Source organism: Oncorhynchus clarkii, chromosome 24 (genome assembly GCF_045791955.1).
Source record: "Oncorhynchus clarkii lewisi isolate Uvic-CL-2024 chromosome 24, UVic_Ocla_1.0, whole genome shotgun sequence".
Classification (NCBI taxonomy): Eukaryota; Metazoa; Chordata; class Actinopteri; order Salmoniformes; family Salmonidae; genus Oncorhynchus; species Oncorhynchus clarkii.
Window position 1 is genome coordinate 30,724,549 of NC_092170.1, and position 14,634 is coordinate 30,739,182.

The 14,634-nt window shown below is 44.1% G+C and overlaps 1 protein-coding gene across 1 annotated transcript in view; it reads left to right on the plus strand.

The window, feature by feature from the left end:
- LOC139382860 (protocadherin Fat 3-like) overlaps window positions 1–14,634 on the plus strand; it is a 264,053-nt gene that overhangs the window by 229,469 nt on the left and 19,950 nt on the right. The window contains exon 24 of the mRNA XM_071127101.1: window positions 13,458–13,701. Within this exon, the coding sequence (XP_070983202.1) occupies window positions 13,458–13,701 (244 nt within the window). The remainder of the gene's footprint in view (window positions 1–13,457; window positions 13,702–14,634) is intronic.

Consider the following 14,634-nt stretch of genomic DNA (forward strand, 5'->3'; position numbering starts at 1 on the left):
GGAGTTAGGTTTGGGTTATGGTTAGAAGTAGGGTTAGGAGTTAGGTTCAGGTTATGGTTAGAAGTAGGGTTAGGAGTTAGGTTTGGGTTATGGTTAGGAGTTAGGTTCGGGTTATGGTTAGAAGTAGAGTTAGGAGTTAGGTTCGGGTTATGGTTAGGAGTAGGGTTAGGAGTTAGGTTTGGGTTATGGTTAGGAGTTAGGTTCGGGTTATGGTTAGAAGTAGAGTTAGGAGTTAGGTTCGGGTTATGGTTAGGAGTTAGGTTTGGGTTATGGTTAGAAGTAGAGTTAGGAGTTAGGTTCGGGTTATGGTTAGGAGTAAGGTTTGGGTTATGGTTAGAAGTAGGGTTAGGAGTTAGGTTCAGGTTATGGTTAGAAGTAGGGTTAGGAGTTAGGTTTGGGTTATGGTTAGGAGTTAGGTTCGGGTTATGGTTAGGAGTTAGGTTCGGGTTATGGTTAGGAGTTAGGTTTGGGTTATGGTTAGGAGTTAGGTTTGGGTTATGGTTAGGAGTAGGGTTAGGAGTTAGGTTCGGGTTATGGTTAGGAGTTAGGTTAGGGTTATGGTTAGAAGTAGGGTTAGGAGTTAGGTTTGGGTTATGGTTAGGAGTTAGGTTTGGGTTATGGTTAGAAGTAGAGTTAGGAGTTAGGTTCGGGTTATGGTTAGGAGTTAGGTTTGGGTTATGGTTAGAAGTAGGGTTAGGAGTTAGGTTCAGGTTATGGTTAGAAGTAGGGTTAGGAGTTAGGTTTGGGTTATGGTTAGGAGTTAGGTTTGGGTTATGGTTAGAAGTAGGGTTAGGAGTTAGGTTCAGGTTATGGTTAGAAGTAGGGTTAGGAGTTAGGTTCGGGTTATGGTTAGGAGTTAGGTTCGGGTTATGGTTAGAAGTAGGGTTAGGAGTTAGGTTCAGGTTATGGTTAGAAGTAGGGTTAGGAGTTAGGTTCGGGTTATGGTTAGGAGTTAGGTTCAGGTTATGGTTAGATGTAGGGTTAGGAGTTAGGTTCAGGTTATGGTTAGGAGTTAGGTTTGGGTTATGGTTAGAAGTAGGGTTAGGAGTTAGGTTCAGGTTATGGTTAGGAGTTAGGTTCAGGTTATGGTTAGTAGTTAGGTTTGGGTTATGGTTAGAAGTAGGGTTAGGAGTTAGGTTCAGGTTATGGTTAGAAGTAGGGTTAGGAGTTAGGTTCGGGTTATGGTTAGGAGTTAGGTTCGGGTTATGGTTAGAAGTAGGGTTAGGAGTTAGGTTCAGGTTATGGTTAGAAGTAGGGTTAGGAGTTAGGTTCGGGTTATGGTTAGGGGTTAGGTTTGGGTTATGGTTAGAAGTAGGGTTAGGAGTTAGGTTCAGGTTATGGTTAGAAGTAAGGTTAGGAGTTAGGTTCGGGTTATGGTTAGGAGTTAGGTTCGGGTTATGGTTAGATGTAGGGTTAGGAGTTAGGTTCAGGTTATGGTTAGAAGTAGGGTTAGGAGTTAGGTTCGGGTTATGGTTAGGAGTTAGGTTCAGGTTATGGTTAGAAGTAGGGTTAGGAGTTAGGTTCAGGTTATGGTTAGGAGTTAGGTTTGGGTTATGATTAAAAGTAGGGTTAGGAGTTAGGTTCAGGTTATGGTTAGGAGTTAGGTTTGGGTTATGGTTAGAAGTAGGGTTAGGAGTTAGGTTTGGGTTATGGTTAGGTTCGGCTTATGGTTAGGAGTTAGGTTCAGGTTGTGGTTAGGAGTTAGGTTTGGGTTATGGTTAGGAGTTAGGTTTGGGTTATGGTTAGGAGTTAGGTTAGGGTTATGGTTAGAAGTAGGGTTAGGAGTTAGGTTCAGGTTATGGTTAGAAGTAGAGTTAGGAGTTAGGTTCGGGTTATGGTTAGGAGTTAGGTTTGGGTTATGGTTAGAAGTAGGGTTAGGAGTTAGGTTCAGGTTATGGTTAGAAGTAGGGTTAGGAGTTAGGTTTGGGTTATGGTTAGGAGTTAGGTTCGGGTTATGGTTAGAAGTAGAGTTAGGAGTTAGGTTCGGGTTATGGTTAGAAGTAGGGTTAGGAGTTAGGTTTGGGTTATGGTTAGAAGTAGTGTTGGGAGTTAGGTTCGGGTTATGGTTAGAAGTAGGGTTAGGAGTTAGGTTCGGGTTATGGTTAGGAGTTAGGTTAGGGTTATGGTTAGAAGTAGGGTTAGGAGTTAGGTTCAGGTTATGGTTAGAAGTAGGGTTAGGAGTTAGGTTTGGGTTATGGTTAGGAGTTAGGTTCAGGTTATGGTTAGAAGTAGGGTTAGGAGTTAGGTTCGGGTTATGGTTAGAAGTAAGGTTAGGAGTTAGGTTCGGGTTATGGTTGAGAGTTAGGTTAGGGTTATGGTTAGAAGTAGAGTTAGGAGTTAGGTTCGGGTTATGGTTAGGAGTTAGGTTTGGGTTATGGTTAGAAGTAGGGTTAGGAGTTAGGTTCAGGTTATGGTTAGAAGTAGGGTTAGGAGTTAGGTTTGGGTTATGGTTAGGAGTTAGGTTCGGGTTATGGTTAGGAGTTAGGTTCGGGTTATGGTTAGGAGTTAGGTTTGGGTTATGGTTAGGAGTTAGGTTTGGGTTATGGTTAGGAGTAGGGTTAGGAGTTAGGTTCGGGTTATGGTTAGGAGTTAGGTTAGGGTTATGGTTAGAAGTAGGGTTAGGAGTTAGGTTCAGGTTATGGTTAGAAGTAGGGTTAGGAGTTAGGTTCGGGTTATGGTTAGGAGTTAGGTTTGGGTTATGGTTAGAAGTAGGGTTAGGAGTTAGGTTCAGGTTATGGTTAGGAGTTAGGTTTGGGTTATGGTTAGAAGTAGGGTTAGGAGTTAGGTTCAGGTTATGGTTAGGAGTTAGGTTCGGGTTATGGTTAGGAGTTAGGTTCAGGTTATGGTTAGTAGTTAGGTTTGGGTTATGGTTAGAAGTAGGGTTAGGAGTTAGGTTCAGGTTATGGTTAGAAGTAGGGTTAGGAGTTAGGTTCGGGTTATGGTTAGGAGTTAGGTTCGGGTTATGGTTAGAAGTAGGGTTAGGAGTTAGGTTCAGGTTATGGTTAGAAGTAGGGTTAGGAGTTAGGTTCGGGTTATGGTTAGGAGTTAGGTTCAGGTTATGGTTAGAAGTAGGGATTGGAGTTAGGTTCAGGTTATGGTTAGGAGTTAGGTTTGGGTTATGGTTAGAAGTAGGGTTAGGAGTTAGGTTCAGGTTATGGTTAGGAGTTAGGTTTGGGTTATGGTTAGAAGTAGGGTTAGGAGTTAGGTTTGGGTTATGGTTAGGAGTTAGGTTCTGGTTATGGTTAGGAGTTAGGTTCAGGTTATGGTTAGGAGTTAGGTTTGGGTTATGGTTAGGAGTTAGGTTTGGGTTATGGTTAGGAGTTAGGTTAGGGTTATGGTTAGAAGTAGGGTTAGGAGTTAGGTTCAGGTTATGGTTAGAAGTATGGTTAGGAGTTAGGTTCGGGTTATGGTTAGGAGTTAGGTTTGGGTTATGGTTAGAAGTAGGGTTAGGAGTTAGGTTCAGGTTATGGTTAGAAGTAGGGTTAGGAGTTAGGTTTGGGTTATGGTTAGGAGTTAGGTTCGGGTTATGGTTAGAAGTAGAGTTAGGAGTTAGGTTCGGGTTATGGTTAGAAGTAGGGTTAGGAGTTAGGTTTGGGTTATGGTTAGAAGTAGTGTTGGGAGTTAGGTTCGGGTTATGGTTAGAAGTAGGGTTAGGAGTTAGGTTCGGGTTATGGTTAGGAGTTAGGTTAGGGTTATGGTTAGAAGTAGGGTTAGGAGTTAGGTTCAGGTTATGGTTAGAAGTAGGGTTAGGAGTTAGGTTCGGGTTATGGTTAGAAGTAGGGTTAGGAGTTTGGTTCGGGTTATGGTTAGGAGTTAGGTTAGGGTTAGGGTTATGGTTAGAAGTAGGGTTAGGAGTTAGGTTCAGGTTATGGTTAGAAGTAGGGTTAGGAGTTAGGTTTGGGTTATGGTTAGGAGTTAGGTTTGGGTTATGGTTAGAAGTAGAGTTAGGAGTTAGGTTCGGGTTATGGTTAGAAGTAGGGTTAGGAGTTAGGTTCGGGTTATGGTTAGAAGTAGGGTTAGGAGTTAGGTTTGGGTTATGGTTAGGAGTTAGGTTTGGGTTATGGTTAGAAGTAGAGTTAGGAGTTAGGTTCGGGTTATGGTTAGGAGTTAGGTTTGGGTTATGGTTAGAAGTAGGGTTAGGAGTTAGGTTCAGGTTATGGTTAGAAGTAGGGTTAGGAGTTAGGTTTGGGTTATGGTTAGGAGTTAGGTTCGGGTTATGGTTAGGAGTTAGGTTCGGGTTATGGTTAGGAGTTAGGTTTGGGTTATGGTTAGGAGTTAGGTTTGGGTTATGGTTAGGAGTAGGGTTAGGAGTTAGGTTCGGGTTATGGTTAGGAGTTAGGTTAGGGTTATGGTTAGAAGTAGGGTTAGGAGTTAGGTTCAGGTTATGGTTAGAAGTAGGGTTAGGAGTTAGGTTCGGGTTATGGTTAGGAGTTAGGTTTGGGTTATGGTTAGAAGTAGGGTTAGGAGTTAGGTTCAGGTTATGGTTAGAAGTAGGGTTAGGAGTTAGGTTTGGGTTATGGTTAGGAGTTAGGTTTGGGTTATGGTTAGAATTAGGGTTAGGAGTTAGGTTCAGGTTATGGTTAGAAGTAGGGTTAGGAGTTAGGTTCGGGTTATGGTTAGGAGTTAGGTTCGGGTTATGGTTAGAAGTAGGGTTAGGAGTTAGGTTCAGGTTATGGTTAGAAGTAGGGTTAGGAGTTAGGTTCGGGTTATGGTTAGGAGTTAGGTTCAGGTTATGGTTAGATGTAGGGTTAGGAGTTAGGTTCAGGTTATGGTTAGGAGTTAGGTTTGGGTTATGGTTAGAAGTAGGGTTAGGAGTTAGGTTCAGGTTATGGTTAGGAGTTAGGTTCAGGTTATGGTTAGTAGTTAGGTTTGGGTTATGGTTAGAAGTAGGGTTAGGAGTTAGGTTCAGGTTATGGTTAGAAGTAGGGTTAGGAGTTAGGTTCGGGTTATGGTTAGGAGTTAGGTTCGGGTTATGGTTAGAAGTAGGGTTAGGAGTTAGGTTCAGGTTATGGTTAGAAGTAGGGTTAGGAGTTAGGTTCGGGTTATGGTTAGAAGTAGGGTTAGGAGTTAGGTTCGGGTTATGGTTAGAAGTAGGGTTAGGATTTAGGTTCGGGTTATGGTTAGAAGTAGGGTTAGGAGTTTGGTTCGGGTTATGGTTAGAAGTAGGGTTAGGAGTTAGGTTCGGGTTATGGTTAGAAGTAGGGTTAGGAGTTAGGTTTGGGTTATGGTTAGGAGTTAGGTCTGGGTTATGGTTAGAAGTAGGGTTAGGAGTTAGGTTCAGGTTATGGTTAGAAGTAGAGTTAGGAGTTAGGTTCGGGTTATGGTTAGAAGTAGGGTTAGGAGTTAGGTTTGGGTTATGGTTAGGAGTTAGGTTCGGGTTATGGTTAGAAGTAGGGTTAGGAGTTAGGTTCGGGTTATGGTTAGGAGTTAGGTTCGGGTTATGGTTAGAAGTAGGGTTAGGAGTTAGGTTTGGGTTATGGTTAGGAGTTAGGTTTGGGTCATGGTTAGAAGTAGGGTTAGGAGTTAGGTTCAGGTTATGGTTAGAAGTAGGGTTAGGAGTTAGGTTTGGGTTATGGTTAGGAGTTAGGTTCGGGTTATGGTTAGAAGTAGGGTTAGGAGTTAGGTTCGGGTTATGGTTAGGAGTTAGGTTTGGGTTATGGTTAGGAGTTAGGTTTGGGTCATGGTTAGAAGTAGGGTTAGGAGTTAGGTTCAGGTTATGGTTAGAAGTAGGGTTAGGAGTTAGGTTTGGGTTATGGTTAGGAGTTAGGTTCGGGTTATGGTTAGAAGTAGGGTTAGGAGTTTGGTTCGGGTTATGGTTAGGAGTTAGGTTAGGGTTAGGGTTATGGTTAGAAGTAGGGTTAGGAGTTAGGTTCAGGTTATGGTTAGAAGTAGGGTTAGGAGTTAGGTTTGGGTTATGGTTAGGAGTTAGGTTTGGGTTATGGTTAGAAGTAGAGTTAGGAGTTAGGTTCGGGTTATGGTTAGAAGTAGGGTTAGGAGTTAGGTTCGGGTTATGGTTAGAAGTAGGGTTAGGAGTTAGGTTTGGGTTATGGTTAGGAGTTAGGTTTGGGTTATGGTTAGAAGTAGAGTTAGGAGTTAGGTTCGGGTTATGGTTAGGAGTTAGGTTTGGGTTATGGTTAGAAGTAGGGTTAGGAGTTAGGTTCAGGTTATGGTTAGAAGTAGGGTTAGGAGTTAGGTTTGGGTTATGGTTAGGAGTTAGGTTCGGGTTATGGTTAGGAGTTAGGTTCGGGTTATGGTTAGGAGTTAGGTTTGGGTTATGGTTAGGAGTTAGGTTTGGGTTATGGTTAGGAGTAGGGTTAGGAGTTAGGTTCGGGTTATGGTTAGGAGTTAGGTTAGGGTTATGGTTAGAAGTAGGGTTAGGAGTTAGGTTCAGGTTATGGTTAGAAGTAGGGTTAGGAGTTAGGTTCGGGTTATGGTTAGGAGTTAGGTTTGGGTTATGGTTAGAGGTAGGGTTAGGAGTTAGGTTCAGGTTATGGTTAGAAGTAGGGTTAGGAGTTAGGTTTGGGTTATGGTTAGGAGTTAGGTTTGGGTTATGGTTAGAATTAGGGTTAGGAGTTAGGTTCAGGTTATGGTTAGAAGTAGGGTTAGGAGTTAGGTTCGGGTTATGGTTAGGAGTTAGGTTCGGGTTATGGTTAGAAGTAGGGTTAGGAGTTAGGTTCAGGTTATGGTTAGAAGTAGGGTTAGGAGTTAGGTTCGGGTTATGGTTAGGAGTTAGGTTCAGGTTATGGTTAGATGTAGGGTTAGGAGTTAGGTTCAGGTTATGGTTAGGAGTTAGGTTTGGGTTATGGTTAGAAGTAGGGTTAGGAGTTAGGTTCAGGTTATGGTTAGGAGTTAGGTTCAGGTTATGGTTAGTAGTTAGGTTTGGGTTATGGTTAGAAGTAGGGTTAGGAGTTAGGTTCAGGTTATGGTTAGAAGTAGGGTTAGGAGTTAGGTTCGGGTTATGGTTAGGAGTTAGGTTCGGGTTATGGTTAGAAGTAGGGTTAGGAGTTAGGTTCAGGTTATGGTTAGAAGTAGGGTTAGGAGTTAGGTTCGGGTTATGGTTAGGAGTTAGGTTTGGGTTATGGTTAGAAGTAGGGTTAGGAGTTAGGTTCAGGTTATGGTTAGAAGTAAGGTTAGGAGTTAGGTTCGGGTTATGGTTAGGAGTTAGGTTCGGGTTATGGTTAGATGTAGGGTTAGGAGTTAGGTTCAGGTTATGGTTAGAAGTAGGGTTAGGAGTTAGGTTCGGGTTATGGTTAGGAGTTAGGTTCAGGTTATGGTTAGAAGTAGGGTTAGGAGTTAGGTTCAGGTTATGGTTAGGAGTTAGGTTTGGGTTATGATTAAAAGTAGGGTTAGGAGTTAGGTTCAGGTTATGGTTAGGAGTTAGGTTTGGGTTATGGTTAGAAGTAGGGTTAGGAGTTAGGTTTGGGTTATGGTTAGGTTCGGCTTATGGTTAGGAGTTAGGTTCAGGTTGTGGTTAGGAGTTAGGTTTGGGTTATGGTTAGGAGTTAGGTTTGGGTTATGGTTAGGAGTTAGGTTAGGGTTATGGTTAGAAGTAGGGTTAGGAGTTAGGTTCAGGTTATGGTTAGAAGTAGAGTTAGGAGTTAGGTTCGGGTTATGGTTAGGAGTTAGGTTTGGGTTATGGTTAGAAGTAGGGTTAGGAGTTAGGTTCAGGTTATGGTTAGAAGTAGGGTTAGGAGTTAGGTTTGGGTTATGGTTAGGAGTTAGGTTCGGGTTATGGTTAGAAGTAGAGTTAGGAGTTAGGTTCGGGTTATGGTTAGAAGTAGGGTTAGGAGTTAGGTTTGGGTTATGGTTAGAAGTAGTGTTGGGAGTTAGGTTCGGGTTATGGTTAGAAGTAGGGTTAGGAGTTAGGTTCGGGTTATGGTTAGGAGTTAGGTTAGGGTTATGGTTAGAAGTAGGGTTAGGAGTTAGGTTCAGGTTATGGTTAGAAGTAGGGTTAGGAGTTAGGTTTGGGTTATGGTTAGGAGTTAGGTTCAGGTTATGGTTAGAAGTAGGGTTAGGAGTTAGGTTCGGGTTATGGTTAGAAGTAAGGTTAGGAGTTAGGTTCGGGTTATGGTTGAGAGTTAGGTTAGGGTTATGGTTAGAAGTAGAGTTAGGAGTTAGGTTCGGGTTATGGTTAGAAGTAGGGTTAGGAGTTAGGTTCGGGTTATGGTTAGAAGTAGGGTTAGGAGTTAGGTTCGGGTTATGGTTAGAAGTTAGGTTTGGGTTATGGTTAGGAGTTAAGTTCGGGTTATGGTTAGAAGTAGGGTTAGGAGTTAGGTTCGGGTTATGGTTAGAAGTAGGGTTAGGAGTTAGGTTCGGGTTATGGTTAGGAGTTAGGTTAGGGTTATGGTTAGAAGTAGGGTTAGGAGTTAGGTTCAGGTTATGGTTAGAAGTAGGGTTAGGAGTTAGGTTTGGGTTATGGTTAGGAGTTAGGTTTGGGTTATGGTTAGAAGTAGAGTTAGGAGTTAGGTTCGGGTTATGGTTAGAAGTAGGGTTAGGAGTTAGGTTCGGGTTATGGTTAGAAGTAGGGTTAGGAGTTAGGTTCGGGTTATGGTTAGAAGTAGGGTTAGGATTTAGGTTCGGGTTATGGTTAGAAGTAGGGTTAGGAGTTTGGTTCGGGTTATGGTTAGAAGTAGGGTTAGGAGTTAGGTTCGGGTTATGGTTAGAAGTAGGGTTAGGAGTTAGGTTTGGGTTATGGTTAGGAGTTAGGTCTGGGTTATGGTTAGAAGTAGGGTTAGGAGTTAGGTTCAGGTTATGGTTAGAAGTAGAGTTAGGAGTTAGGTTCGGGTTATGGTTAGAAGTAGGGTTAGGAGTTAGGTTTGGGTTATGGTTAGGAGTTAGGTTCGGGTTATGGTTAGAAGTAGGGTTAGGAGTTAGGTTAGGGTTATGGTTAGAAGTAGGGTTAGGAGTTAGGTTCGGGTTATGGTTAGGAGTTAGGTTCGGGTTATGGTTAGAAGTAGGGTTAGGAGTTAGGTTTGGGTTATGGTTAGGAGTTAGGTTTGGGTCATGGTTAGAAGTAGGGTTAGGAGTTAGGTTCAGGTTATGGTTAGAAGTAGGGTTAGGAGTTAGGTTTGGGTTATGGTTAGGAGTTAGGTTCGGGTTATGGTTAGAAGTAGGGTTAGGAGTTAGGTTCGGGTTATGGTTAGGAGTTAGGTTTGGGTTATGGTTAGGAGTTAGGTCTGGGTTATGGTTAGGAGTTAGGTTCAGGTTATGGTTAGAAGTAGGGTTAGGAGTTAGGTTTGGGTTATGGTTAGGAGTTAGGTTCAGGTTATGGTTAGGAGTTAGGTTCAGGTTATGGTTAGAAGTTAGGTTATGGTTAGGAGTTAGGTTCGGGTTATGGTTAGAAGTTAGGTTTGGGTTATGGTTAGAAGTAGAGTTAGGAGTTAGGTTCGGGTTATGGTTAGGAGTAGCGTTAGGAGTTAGGTTCAGGTTATGGTTAGAAGTAGGGTTAGGAGTTAGGTTCGGGTTATGGTTAGAAGTAGGGTTAGGAGTTAGGTTCGGGTTATGGTTAGGAGTTAGGTTCGGGTTATGGTTAGAAGTTAGGTTTGGGTTATGGTTAGGAGTTAGGTTCGGGTTATGGTTAGAAGTAGGGTTAGGAGTTAGGTTCGGGTTATGGTTAGGAGTTAGGTTAGGGTTATGGTTAGAAGTAGGGTTAGGAGTTAGGTTCGGGTTATGGTTAGAAGTAGGGTTAGGAGTTAGGTTCGGGTTTGGGGTTACGGGTTATGGAAAATAGGATTTTGAATGTGAATCAATTGTTGGGTCCCCACAAGGATAGTAAAACAAACATGTATGGAAATGGGTGTGTGACGGATTCTTTCAGAGTGGGGAGGGTTGTTGTGAGTATGTGAGTTCGGAACACTAATATGTTTGTTTGGACGTGGCTGTGTGTGTTTTGCATGTGCGAGCTTCATGGATTAGTATGTGTGAGTATAGTGTTTCTCTATAATGCTCTTACCAATTTAATCTAGTCAGTGAGGAACACAACACAAGGTAATGCGCTGGGTTGGAAGCTCTGAATAGGAAGCTCTGGATAGGGAGCTCTGTATAGAATGCTCTGGATAGGGAGCTCTGTATAGGAAGCTCTGGATAGCGAGCTCTGTATAGGAAGCTCTGGATAGGGAGCTCTGTATAGGAAGCTCTGGATAGCGAGCTCTGTATAGGAAGCTCTGGATAGGGAGCTCTGTATAGGAAGCTCTGGATAGGGAGCTCTGTATAGGAAGCTCTGGATAGGGAGCTTTGTATAAGAAGCTCTGGATAGGGAGCTATGTATAGGAAGCTCTGGATAGGGAGCTCTGTATAGGAAGCTCTGGAAAGGAGTTCTGCATAGGATGCTCTGGAGAGGAAGCTCTGGATAGGAAGCTCTGACGGGGAGCTCTGTATCGGAAGCTCTGGATAGGAAGCTCTGGATAGGAGCTCTGCATAGGAAGCTCTAGAAAGGGAGCTCTGTATAGGAAGCTGTGGATAGGAAGCTCTGTATAGGAAGCTCTGGATAGGGAGCTCTGGCTAGGAAGCTCTGGATAGGAGCTCTGCATAGGAAGCTTTAGATAGGAAGCTCTGAATAGGAAGCTCTGAATAGGAAGCTCTGGATAAGGAGCTTTGTATAGGAAGCTCTGGACAGGAGCTCTGCATAGGAAGCTCTGGATAGGAAGCTCTGGATAGGGAGCTCAGCATAGGAAGCTCTGGATAGGAAGCTCTGGATAAGGAGCTTTGTATAGGAAGCTCTGGACAGGAGCTCTGCATAGGAAGCTCTGGATAGGAAGCTCTGGATAGGAAGCTCAGCATAGGAAGCTCTGGATAAGAAGCTCTGGATAGGGAGCTCTGGATAGGAAGCTCTGAATAGGAAGCTATGCATAGGAAGCTCTGCATTGGAAGCTCTGGATAGGAGCTCTGGATAGGGAGCTCTGTATAGGAGCTCTGCATAGGAAGCTCTGGATAGGAGCTCTTTATAGGAAGCTCTGGATAGGAAGCTTTGGATAGGAGCTCTGCATAGGGAGCTCTGGATAGGGAGCTCTGCATAGGAAGCTCTGGATAGGGAGCTCGGAATCGGAAGCTCTGCCTTGGAAGCTCTGGATAGGAGCTCTGGATAGGGAGCTCTGTATAGGAGCTCTGCATAGGAAGCTCTGGATAGGAGCTCTTTATAGGAAGCTCTGGATAGGAAGCTTTGGATAGGAGCTCTGCATAGGGAGCTCTGGATAGGGAGCTCTGCATAGGAAGCTCGGGATAGGGAGCTCTGGAAAGGAGTTCTGCATAGGATGCTCTGGAGAGGAAGCTCTGGATAGGAAGCTCTGACGGGGATCTCTGTATCGGAAGCTCTGGATAGGAAGCTCTGGATAGGAGCTCTGCATAGGAAGCTCTAGAAAGGGAGCTCTGTATAGGAAGCTGTGGATAGGAAGCTCTGTATAGGAAGCTCTGGATAGGGAGCTCTGGCTAAGAAGCTCTGGATAGGAGCTCTGCATAGGAAGCTTTAGATAGGAAGCTCTGAATAGGAAGCTCTGAATAGGAAGCTCTGGATAGGAAGCTCTTTATAGGAAGCTCTGGATAGGAAGCTTTGGATAGGAGCTCTGCATAGGGAGCTCTGGATAGGGAGCTCTGCATAGGAAGCTCTGGATAGGAGCTCTGCATAGGAAGCTCTAGATAGGAAGCTCTGGATAGGGAGCTCAGCATAGGAAGCTCTGGATAGGAAGCTCTGGATAAGGAGCTTTGTATAGGAAGCTCTGGACAGGAGCTCTGCATAGGAAGCTCTGGATAGGAAGCTCAGGATAGGAAGCTCTGGATAGGGAGCTCAGCATAGGAAGCTCTGGATAAGAAGCTCTGGATAGGGAGCTCTGGATAGGAAGCTCTGAATAGGAAGCTATGCATAGGAAGCTCTGCATTGGAAGCTCTGGATAGGAGCTCTGGATAGGGAGCTCTGTATAGGAGCTCTGCATAGGAATCTCTGGATAGGAGCTCTTTATAGGAAGCTCTGGATAGGAAGCTTTGGATAGGAGCTCTGCATAGGGAGCTCTGGATAGGGAGCTCTGCATAGGAAGCTCTGGATAGGGAGCTCGGAATCGGAAGCTCTGCCTCGGAAGCTCTGGATAGGAGCTCTGGATAGGGAGCTCTGTATAGGAGCTCTGCATAGGAAGCTCTGGATAGGAGCTCTTTATAGGAAGCTCTGGATAGGAAGCTTTGGATAGGAGCTCTGCATAGGGAGCTCTGGATAGGGAGCTCTGCATAGGAAGCTCTGAGAAATACAGCCTGTGTGTGTATTTATGAATGTACTGTATTTAGGGAATGTGGAGATCAGAATCTTAGTCTTTTATTTATTTATTTTATTTCACCTTTATTTAACCAGGTAAACTAGTTGAGAACAAGTTCTCATTTACAACTGCGACCTGGTCAAGATAAAGCAAAGCAAAAAACAGCACAAAGTTACACATGGAATAAACTAGCATACAGTCAATAACACAATAGAAAAATAATAAAGTCTATATACAGTGTGTGCAAATGGTATGAGGAGGTACGGCAATAAATAGGCCATAGTAGCAAAGTAATTACAGTTTAGCAGATTAACACTGGAGTGTTAATCTAATGGCACTGAGTAGAGTGTTTGAAGCTATTTTGTAGAGGACATCGCCGAAGTCGAGGATCGGTAGGATTGTCAGTTTTACTAGGGTAAGTTTGGCAGCGTGAGTGAAGGAGGCTTTGTTGCGAAATAGAAGCCGATTCTAGATTTGATTTTGGATTGGAGATGTTTGATATGAGTCTGGAAGGAGAGTTTACAGTCTAGCCAGACACCTAGGTATTTGTAGTTGTCCACGTATTCTAGGTCAGAACCGTCCAGAGTAGTGATGCTAGTCGGGCGGGCAGCGACCGGTTGAAAAGCATGCATTTGGTTTGACTAGCTCTTAAGAGCAGTTGGAGGCCACGGAAGGAGTGCTGTATGGCATTGAAGCTCGTCTGGAGGTTAGTTAACACAGTGTCCAAAGAAGGGCCAGAAGTATACAGAATGGTGTCGTCTGCGTAGAGGTGGATCAGGGAATCACCCACAGTGAGAGCGACATCATTGATGTATACAGAATGGTGTCGTCTGCGTAGAGGTGGATCAGGGAATCACCCACAGCGAGAGCGACATCATTGATGTATACAGAATGGTGTCGTCTGCGTAGAGGTGGATCAGGGAATCACCCAAAGTGAGAGCGACATCGTTGATGTATACAGAATGTGGCGTCTGCGTAGAGGTGGATCAGGGAATCACCCACAGTGAGAGCGACATCGTTGATATATACATTATGTTGTTATATTATGTTGTTGTCTGAACAATACTTGCTCCATACTCAGAAAACAACATGAAAAAGCTAGGTATTCTGATTTGATGTTGTAGTTTTGTATGCTATACCAATTAATATACAGTACAATATTTGTTTGTTTGTTTGTATACATAAATCCGATGTGTCACTCATGTTTCTCCTCTCCCCCAGGTCCAACCTCCTAACTCTCGCAGCCTGACAGACAAGAAGGGTCCTCGGGTGACGGATGGTTTCCAGGGCTGCCTGGACTCTGTGATGCTCAACAACAACGAGCTGCCCCTGCAGAACAAGAGGAGTCGCTATGCTGAGGTGGTGGGCCTGACAGAGCTGAAACTGGGCTGTGTTCTCTACCCCGATGCCTGCCTGAAACAGCCCTGCCTCCACGGCGCTACCTGCAACAGCCTGCCCTCCGGTGGTGAGTCTGGTGAACTGCAAGATGGAAATCTATGTGGTTGGGACTGTGTGTGTGTGTGTGTGTGTGTGTGTGTGTGTGTGTGTGTGCGCGCGCCAGAGGAGGCTGGTGGGAGGAGCTATAGGAGGAGGGCTCATTGTGATGGCTGAAATTGAATAAATGGAACAGTGTCAAACATGGTTTCCATATGTTTGTTGTGTTTGATACCGTTCCATTTATTCCAATCCAGCCATTAAAATAAACCCGACCTCCTATTGCTCATCACACCAGCCTCCTCTGGTGCACGTGTGAAACAAACAGCCTGGGTTGGAACAAAAGCCTGCACCACCCTGTAGCTCTCGAGGACAGAGATTATTGGTGACCTTTAGTGTCCTTAATACACTCACTGATAGGAAGATTTCCTGATTGATAGTTTGATTGATTAGCGTTTAGCACCAGGGTGATGGATGGGGATCTGTGCCAACCTTTGCCCCTGAGCCAGCCGGCTGACTATAACCTCTCCAGAAGTCTGGATCTCCCCTCAACATCATTCTATTATTCATCCATAATTAACTCCTAATTAAACTGTCCTTGACCCACTGTTTCCCAAAGGTGTGATTGTGAAACAGCCTTCTATATTCCTTCATCTCCCTTTTTGTCTGCCTACATCTGTCTGCCCATTTCTGTCTGCTCCTTTTTGTCTGCCTGATCACCTTCTCTCTCTCCTTCTCTTCCTCTCTTTGTGTTGTCATATCTCTCGAGCTGCTCTTAGTTTTTCTGTCGGTTGATATCTCTCCTCTTTTTGTCTGAACTCAAAAGGCCTACATGAACGAATCGTATCCTTTTCAAATCTAACTACAGTGAAGGCTCCAGAATCTTTTTTTTCACCCTTTGGCATTTTACTGCAGTCAATAGGGAAGCCTGGTTAAATGTCATCGCTATCGAAATTCCCAGCCT